General features: G+C 46.8%; 1 protein-coding gene across 1 annotated transcript in view; it reads right to left on the reverse strand.

Annotated features, from left to right (window-relative positions):
* The window catches only part of SLC16A2 (solute carrier family 16 member 2), a 148831-nt gene extending 139337 nt beyond the window's left edge, over positions 1-9494 (reverse strand). The window contains exon 1 of the mRNA XM_047097830.1: positions 9044-9494. Coding sequence (XP_046953786.1) covers positions 9044-9479 — 436 coding nt within the window. The 5' untranslated portion in view covers positions 9480-9494. The remainder of the gene's footprint in view (positions 1-9043) is intronic.
* Between the last annotated feature and the right edge of the window lie 523 nt (positions 9495-10017).

Genomic DNA, 10017 nt, shown 5'->3' on the forward strand with positions numbered 1-10017 from the left:
AAGGTGACAAAAACCCCATCCTTTGCACCTATTTCCCAAACCCTCTTACAAACCAATCTCCACTATAATCATCTGACTATAATGTTGATTGAGGTCACATCTTTCCAGAACTCCGTTCTCTACTTATAAAATAGGCACCAGATGGGGTAGGATGAGGTGGTCTGTAAAATGCCTTCTAGCTCAGACATTTAAATAACCAAAAATCGGGGTGCCTGGGTAGCTCAGTCAGTTAGATGTCTGACTTCAGCTTAGGTCATGATCTCACAGTTTGTAAGTTGGAGCCCCGCATCCGGCTCTGTGCTGACAGCTCAGAGCCTGGAGCCTGCTTTGGATTCTGTGTCTCCCTCTCTCTCTCTGCCCCCTCGACCACTCGCGCTCTGTCTCTCTCCCTCTCCCTCTCAAAAATAAATAAACATTAAAAAAATAACCACAAATCAAGATGATGAATCCTACTGTATTGAAATCTTAGTCTCAAAGAAAGACTTGGAGATTTTGTTTTGTTGTTTGTAACAAAAAATAGAAACATTTCCATTCTGATTTGCCTACTAAATGGTCTTAATGGAAGCTCCTTAAGGGTCACTAAAATGCTTGTTCAAAACTGCTATTGCAGTCTCCAAGCCTCTGGCCTTCTGCGTCCTCTGTTCTCCAGGGCTATCCTGTTTAGAACACAAGGAAATTGGCCCACTCCAAAACTGAATACAAAAGAGCAAGGCCCCTTCTATGCTTAATATCCCCTGGCCCAGACCTTCTGACCCTAAATATCCCTTTCCTTCTTCCTTACTACCTGCAGGAGAACAGAGGCTCTGTAAGAGACCCCCGGGAGGAAGTGACGCCTTAACTTCACCCACCACTCAACCCACCCACCCCCCAATCCCTAGCAACTCCTCCTAAAAAACTCAGTCCTTGACTTGTAGGGAGGTTTGTGAGCTCCTGCCAAGAGCTGTAAATATTTTAACATGTCTTGTTTCCTTGAATGTATATGACCTGGGATCTGGCCCCTCCTTTCTCAGGGCTCTTAGAGAACTGAGGAACAAAGAAAACACAGCCAGTCTTAGCTACAGGACACCCAGATCAAGTTGCAGAATAATACAGAGGGGATATGAGAAAGAGATTGAATGGGGAGGTGGAAGGTGGGGAAGAGGGTTGATTCTCCTTACAGAAACATTTAAAGAAAGGTATAGCAACTCAATTTCTAAGGGCTAGAACAGGTCACTGGATAATAAGAATAAAAATAGCACCAATTCCTTCACAATTTACAAAGATCTTTCGTATACATAATTCCATTGGATCCTTCATAGACCTATAAAATACTGTTGGTTCCATTGTGCAGATGAGAACACTGAAGATGTGGAAGTTTATATGACTTGTTCAAGTCTAACCAATTAAGAAGAGACCATTTCTCTAGCCCTTTTTGTACCCAGGGATCATGACTCTGGGTAGAGTGAGATGGGTAGTTAGAGGAGTATGCCATATATCAGAAGACTGTCAAACTTTTGTCTATTAAACCTTTTCTTGGTCATCTTTTTTATCCATTAGTCAAAAGGATGCCCTGAGGCTACAGGAATGGAAAGCTTGGCAGCAGTCCCCTTGGTAGCTGCCTATTCCCATCCTTACTATGTATTAGGTGATATTTAAAAGCAGGAATTCTGGACTCAGATTCTCTGTGTTCAAATCCTGGCTCTGCCATTTCTTGACATATGAGCTTAAGCAAGTTAGTTAACTTCTGTGCCTGTGTCTTTTTATCTACAAAATGGAGAAAGTAATGGTACCTATTTCCTAGTGTTGTTGAGAATTAAAATGAGCTGGTACATGTAAAGAACTTAATATAATGTCTGGCACAAATTTACTTGCTAAATACTAAATAAATGTTAATAATAATAATAGTAAGTAGCAGGGTGGGCTTATAGAGAGTCATCTCCATGCTTTTACCCAGTAACCTTGGGATTAGTGGCAATCCCACATGAAGAGTATGAATGGTAAATAGACAAAAAACTCTTTCCTTTGTGAGAAGCTCAGTGACCTGAACAAATAACTGAACCTGTGATCTCAGCCTCATAGATGTATGTTCTAAGAAACTGTGCTAATTGGCCCAGACAGACATCACATGCCAAGATATACACACATACACATATGTCTGGACATATGAGTTCATGCACATACCCTTTCAGCCTGGATAAGAGGCTGATCTCTGTGGGTGGGTAGATCCACAAGGTAAATTGAGCAAAAAGATTGTGTAGGGACTGCTTGTTTAGCGACATTTTCCTTCCTCTTTTCCCTTCAGCTACATAGAAGCAGGGAAGCAACTAACCTGGAAGCTTTACTTCCTCTCTTTCTACCATCACTGAAGGCACTTTTAACTCTAGTTAGGACCTAGTGTCTGTCTCCTCCCTTCTCTGACTCCTCTACAACCAATTCTGTAGTATTTTTTAGCAAGAAGAGAGATGATGAGACTCAAAATGGAATGAAGACTTCTGTTCTTCAAGAACCACCGAAGCTGCTGAAAACCAATCTGAAATCTCTGAAGGTTCAGTTGCCCCAGAACAAGGAAAGTAAGGATTTGAAGACAAAGGGGTACAACTGACCAGGACATTTGTTGAATATAATTGGGTAAGACTTGCTACAATACTATCTCCTTGTTTGGGGTCCTGGGGCTATGAAAAGGAGTGTGGAAATGACAAAAGAGAGTTCATGGTAGCTATCTTATTACAAAAATCCAGAGCTAATGGCTTCCACACTCTTGACTGCTACATAGAAAGTCACCTTTCCCCCAGAAAGTGAAGAGTAAGAGAGGGAAGAAAAGGGAAAAAGGAAGAGATGTCTCTGTGGGGTATGTAGAAATGGGCCAAGATCCATGCTGGAGTTGGGCCTCTATCACATCTTGAACTCCAGTTATTCCATTAATTGAGCAAGAGAAAGAAAGAGAATAGAGATAACAATACTGGGAGGAAAGGGGATGGCATATCTAACAAAGGTGGTACAAATGCACCATGAAAATAGGAGGATCCTAGAAAATATGGTTGGGACAGCCAATTTCATCCATTCTTCTCCTGTCAACCCCAGAAACTGGAGCAAAGTAGAAGATAGAGATAGGCAAGACTATCAGGGTGAAGACACATGTACTTCCTCAAGCCACCCACACAGGCCACATTCCCTACCACAAATAGGTGCCAAATGATTTCATATTACTAACCACAGCACCCTCCTTCAAGGTAGGTAATTAAATGTTCTTGGGCTTTGTCCTCTATCACCCCTAAAATGAGAGAGGGCTGGAGTGTTCTAAACCCGCTTCTCAGTAACCTTTGAGTATGGAGAGTGATGCAGGATAAGGGGAGGGATGGAAACAGAAAGGAACTTATAATAAATGTTTCCAAGTTCCAGTGCTGGGAAGTTACAAAGGGGTCCAGGACAAGAGATACAGCCCAGGCTAGCCATATTCTCTCCATCACTCTCACCTAACAAGTTGTTCAGTCTGGGCCCTTTGTGCTAATCTCCCATAACCCCTACAGAAGCCTCTGTTATGTTAAACCTGATTCCATAAACAGATGGGAAAATAATTTTTTTCATCATCCATGGCTTCAGGTGAAGCATATGGTGTGTGTGTGTGTGTGTGTGTGTGTATTACAAATAAAGCCTTTTCTCTGAGGTTTACTCATTGACTCCCAAGTGAGACAGTTCCAAGGCAAGAAAGTCCACTCCATCTTTTACACAATCTGAAAAGAGTAAATGATTCTTTCTTTTAAAAAGACAAAACAAAAATATGCTGGTGGTAAAAGCAGCACACCGTCTTGGGAAACTGATCTGTTCAAAAAGTTGAGATGGCATCCTTTACATATTTCTGCAAATGTTGACAGTCCAGCTGCTTGTTTACTCTTTGTGGCACTGGAGGAAATGTTTCCAGTGACAAGTAAGTATAAATTTAGGGGAAAATGAGAGAGAGCTCTCTGCATGCTACTTCAGTAGCCACACTCTCAGCTAAGCCCTGAATGAAAGTGAAGTTGACCAGGGATACCCAATAGGGCCTCCTCTAGGATTGAAACAGCAGTCCTCCCATACCCAACCACAGTGGGACCCAGGCAGTAGCCCTAAGCCAGCTATAAAGATTCTCTGTCTGAAGCCCCCTGAAGGAAACCACTATGTCACATTTAAAATCTTGGTTTACTCTTCTACCCTGAAGTAACAGCAAATCAAGGTCGTACTAACCATTATTTCTGAGAAATAAGAGTGAGCTGTGGGAAATTAAGTTTCTGGAGAAGGGTCCAAGCTGAAGCTTAAATAAATGCTTATAGTTTAATGTTTTTTAGGAACAGGCTCAAATACTGGAAACAGCAGCATACAGACCTACTACTACTAGCCTACTAGCCTGCAGCAAGCCAAGTGGAGGGAATTCTCTTGGGGCTCCAGTTCCATGCTAAGCAGGGAATTCTGGGAGAAGCAGTTGTACATCCAGAGTTGCCTTTACACACGGATAAAAAGTAGTGGATCTTTTCAACCACAATGGTGTATATATAAGCAGTCCTATAATCTTTTAATTCATATGACATGGGAAAATAATATCTACATGGTTTTTCATTGTTTTCCCAATTGCCTCTTAACCTGTCTGCATCTTCATTCAGGCAGATAGATTAACAAATTTCCATTTTGTCTGAATGAGTCAAAATGTATGTCAAGTGAATAGTAAAGAATAAAATATAACCTAATTCTAGAAGGATAGAACGGCAGAGCTATAAAGCTCATCTACTCAAACCTTCTCATCTTACAGATAGGTAAATTGAAGTACAGAGAGGTAAAGTACCTGCTCAAAGTCACAGAGCAAGTCAGGGGCACAAGTTGTCTCTTAGTCACTGTCTAGCTGGTATTACTGAGATCACCAGCCCTTTAGTGTCCAGATTTATATTTAAAATGAGCATTTGAGGCCACTGGACAGTGAGCCAGGGATCCAGCCTCAACCAGCTACTCCAGCTAAAACAAGCATCCCCCTGGTTGTCTTCCAAATATCCCAACCTCTTCTCCTCATCCCTTCCAGTATGAGTCAAGGTCCTAGGTTTGGACCCAGTTTATTGGAAAGAAGACAGAAGAGTCACTTGAAGGATGCCTGGCCAATGACCCTGTGGCCCAAAGCTCCTTTGCAGGCTCTAAGCCAACCTGGTCAAGATTATCTGGACAGTATGCAAAACCTTCAGCCAAAGACAAGATCCTGGCAGACTTGCTCAAAAAATACCTGGTTCCTAAATTAAGCAATTTACTGGTCAGCCCAATGAGACATTGAACGAAGCAATGAGAGAAAGATAGCTTAACTTACCTTTGACCCCACCCATCCTTGGGACTCTCTGCCCAAATGCATAGTGTACCCATTTTCCCCATGCCTAGAAAATTCTGTCTCCATTAGAGTGATCCATGAGTCTGAACAATCTTGAGCCCAGTAGTAAATTCTCCTGACCCTTGTCCCTTTCCATGGATGGTGAGAGCCCTAGCCCCAATCCTCCAACCTAGGAGCCTACAAGGGACATGCTTATGAACTGCCCAATAAAAGATACCTCCCATCATATTTTATGGCTCAGTGGTAGACTGGCAGTAAAGGTGGAAAGCGCAGACTAATGGGTTTACTCTGAAGCACATTTAAAAAGACCTAAGCTTTGAGCCAATGTTAACAACTCTGGCTTGGTCTACCTTGTCCCCTGGATCCCCAATCCTAAGCCTGCCTCAGCTCTAACCCACTTGGGGTTCCAATAATGACTTGGGGCTTGCAACCAATGTTACCTTGTTCCTCTTTACCCTCTTCCCTCCAAAAGTCTCTCCTCTAAACCCAGGAAGCCATGCTATACTTTCCACCAAATTGCCTGGCTTCCCTGTCTTGTCTGCTGCTTGGTCTGGGCAGAAGGACTCCCAAATTTCCCACCAGCTCTGCAAAAAGTATGGACTCATTTCTCTCCTGATATTTTCCTTTTCCCCTAAATCAGACCTTGGTCACTTGCCTCCATCACAGGAACCTATTGCCTGCCATTCTTCCCAGGCATAAGACCCAGGGTAAGTTGGTTTCCCTTTAAAAACAGGTGAAGGCATAAGATAAACTGCTAGTGTCACCACGGAACTGTACACATCACAGAGTCCACAAAAGTGTACATTGCATGCTCTAGAATGGCCTGAATTCCACTTTCCTTCTACTCTCCATGGTTTTTTGTCCCATGCCCAGAGACCTCTCTGATGTGTAGTTAGCTCCCATAGATCAAAACTACCTTCCTCTGGGGCTCCCTCATAACAGTCACAATTATCTGCAGAACCTCAGACTCATAAAGCCAATCAGCAGCAGATTTAGGACTGTGAAGATATTAGGCCTAGCCAAAGAGAATCTGGGCTGTGTGGTGCCTCCATAAATTCATAGATTTTTAGAGATGAAAGGCATGTCAGACATTAATGGAAATGGAGAGTGCACCAACCTCCTTGACTATAGGAGTATATGTTCCAAGTTCCCCAGAATGGCTATTAGGCAAATACTGGCTGGTAAACATTTTAGCAAGCTTCTACTGGCTTCTTCTATCCCTTGAGACACTAGTGCTGTGACATAGGTTGCTGGGAAATGTTGAGTAAACTGCAGAAAGCGTGTGGAGGCAGAGACACGTTTGTAATCACAGGATCTGAATGGTTGTTTGGGAAAGCTTAGGGGCCAAAGAAAGTTAGTGCTAAGGATGAGATTTTCTAGGAGCTCAAGAATGTGGTGGGGTGTTCTTGACCTCTTCAAAATAAAAACTGAGGTGTTCCCAAGAGTATTCAGTATCAAAAACAACTTTCATGAATTCAAGATGCACCACAGCAAAGACCTAAGCCAAAGTATTCTGAGACCCTGGGGACATACCAAATTCCTTTCTGTCCCTTCTTGACCTGTACTCACCATAATTTAAACCAGTAAACCTACCCCTTCAATGGACCTAGTCTGTGTCAGAGTACACACCAGCCACAGCTCTGCACAGCCCAGTGCACCCCCCCCCTTCCCAGCTGCACTGTGAGGTCTTGACCGGAAAGTCCCAGCCAGCCCTCCCCCTGAGTCCCCTATGATCACCTACTTTGAAGTTTGTTCCCCAGCAGTAAACCTCTTCCTGGTAAAGTAGTGATTTTCCCAAGTTTTATTACACACTCCAAAGGGCCCAGCTCCAAGCCTGGTCACAGGACATGAATGCCAGGGTCTAGCTTCAGCCCATCCCCCACTACCTCCCATGAAGTTTCACCCAGACTTTGCCACTGACTCTGAAAGCCAACAGCCTGCCTTTAACCACAGGGCAATGCTCAGCAGGTGCCCTCCTAGGTAACCTAGACAACAGCAAAAGGCCCTACCCTGGCTGCCTTCCCAGGAGCCCCTGAACTGAATCAAAGCAAGGAAAAGGTATTCCCAGGGGTAAATGTGGCAGTGACCTTCTTTCCAGTTGTTCCACACAGTCCAGGGACCCCCTACTTTCAGGCATCAATGTGGCCTGGTAGTCTCCACCCTGGACAGCCATTGATACACAGTCTAACTTTCAAGTGGGGCCCACACTGTGCGGTGCCAATAGGTCACAAGAGGTACCAATAGCTCCAAACCTCTTCTTCAAAGGCAGCCCAATGAAGCTGCAAACAAACAAACAAACAAACAAACAAAACAAAACAATGACAAAACAAACAACAACAACAACAAAAAAAGATGGGTCCTTGGTTCAGAGTGGTAGGAGAAGCTGTCCAAACGCCCAGGGAATCCACCAGTGAATGCCCTAGAATTCAAGGTTTCTATGTTCAATAAATAATCCCGAGGCCCCCCCAGAGGGCAGCAGAAGTACATGTTATGGTGGCGAGAAGAGGGAACCCTTCAGCCCCAGGGCAACACTATGAAAAACCACCTATTCTGAGTGGCAAACTTTGGGCAAGTCTAGTGGAGCTGTCCCTAGGAGACACAAGAAGGAGCGAGCCTTGAGGGAGAGGGCATCCCAAATCCTTCACTCCTTCCCTAGACTCCTCATCAGAACTGCTGAGAGGGCAACGTCATTGGCTTTCTGAGAAAACAGGATGGCTCCTCTGACTTCACCAGCCCACAGGCAGATTCAATGCGAGGAGAATGCAAACTTGCAGTCTTGCAGCCGCTGGGCCTAGAAAGCTAAGGCTATGCTCCCTGGCCCTGCTTGTGTTAGGGAAGAAGACCATGTCAGCCCCAAGCGAAAGCCGGAGAGGTGAAGGCCAGCATTTCCGCTAAGGCCGAAACAGGCATCCCGCGGAGAGTGGAGAGACTCAGAGTGCCAGGGAGAGCAAGGCTCAGGTTGGGGGAGGCGTGGAGTGAGTCTCAGGGCCCAGCCTGCCAGTCCCCTTACAATTCTCTGGCAGGAGACGTTGGAGACCGCCTCTCTGCTTTGGGGTTCAGCTCAGAGGGCATGGAGATATGCTGGATTCCTCAGAGTGACAGAGGATGGCCTGACCTGGCTGGGCCATAACCACCACTGGCAAAGAGACGTGCCGCACACCCCACCCGTACTCCCCCCCTCCCTTTCTGTCCCCAGCAGACACACACGCCTGGTTGTGTTTGACTCCGCTCAGTCACCAGTATTCCTAAAGTGTTTTTGACGGAAAACACCTCGGCTCCCGGTAGGGGAACAGGGGCTGCTGCGAAGATCTGCAGTACCGTATTTCTCTCAAAGCCCTCCCTGCCTCCCAACTCTCTCCTGTCTCTGTGACTTCCCCCTCCAAAAAAATCTGCAAATATTTTCTCTCACTACACATGGTCAGCATATTAAAAGAAAAAAAAAGTGCGTCTGGATTTGTCCCAGGGCAAAAAAGTTCATTCCTTGCATGTGATCAATGAATATCCCAGGTCCCACCCAAGGGACGTCTTGTGCCTAGTCTCCAACAGCTTAGGGTGCCCAGAGCCCCGCAACTTGCGCCTTAGCAGTGCCGTGGGCAAGGGACAAGGGGGAGGAGTAGAAGAGGAAAGCTGAAGGGGCGCCTACGACTGTGAGGTCAGGGGTCAGCAGCAGTGGGAGCAGAGGACACCCTTGTCCAAATGCCAGGAGGGGTGCGCGGGGCCACTCACCTGCTTGGAACTCTACTTGGCGATTTTTCTCTCTTTCCTCCTGCAGCAGCATGGAGTAGAGGATCCCAAAAGAGTTCTGGATGCCAAAGATGGATCCGTTGCACCAGGTGGCAGCGAAGACCACCATCCAGCCGAAGCCACCTTCGGGGGGCTGGAAGCCTCGAGCGGTGCCGCGGGTCTCCACAGCGGGCGTGGACTTGGGTTCATGCACTGGCTCGGGCTCAAATTCCAACTCCGGCAGGGGAGCAGGGTCCGGTAGGGGTTGTGGCTCCGGCTGTGGCTCCGGCTGTGGCTCCGGCTGCGGTTCTGGTGGGGGCACTGGCACCGGCTCAGGCTCTGGCTCTGGCTCGGCGCTTCCCACCCACTCCTGCTGTTTTTGGTCTGCCTCCCGCCAGGGCCCCTTGGCTTCCTTGCTCGCCAGGCTTTGCAGCGCCATCTCGGCAGGGGGACTGTGGCTGCTCAGGCGAGAGGAGCCGCTGTGTGGCTGGTACTTGTTTCTGCCGCCGCCGCTGCTGCTGCTGCTCCTCGGAGCACTGCTGCTGCCGCTGCCTCCTCCTCCCGGCTCCGCGCCCCAGCTGGCCAGCCTGTCCCGCGACAGACGGTCCCTCGAGTCCTCTCCTCCTCCTCCCACGTCCAACCCCCCTTCTGCTCTCCCCATGTCATCTCTCTCCTCCCCCTCCTCTTTTCCCCCCCCCCCCACCTCTTCCTCCCTCAACAGGCAGCCGCTAGAACCTTGCTCTTCTCCCTAGCCCTTCCTGCTCACCATACTCGCCCGCGTACTTTAGCCCTGCTCCCTACCTCAACTTCCTTTCAAAACTACTGAATCCTGTCTTCTTTGTCCATATGCCCAATAGAGGGAGAGTTAAAATGGTTTTTCCACAAACTGTCCTGTTTCCCGTGCCTTCTCCACACAGGCTCCAAACAGACATTGATCAACCCAAAATTTCCAGGGAAGCCCCACTGTCTTTTGCTCT

This window comes from Lynx rufus, unplaced genomic scaffold, assembly GCF_022079265.1.
Source record: "Lynx rufus isolate CCGP_SWC_20201006 ecotype Redwood Valley unplaced genomic scaffold, mLynRuf1.p SCAF_42, whole genome shotgun sequence".
NCBI classification, from domain to species: domain Eukaryota; kingdom Metazoa; phylum Chordata; class Mammalia; order Carnivora; family Felidae; genus Lynx; species Lynx rufus.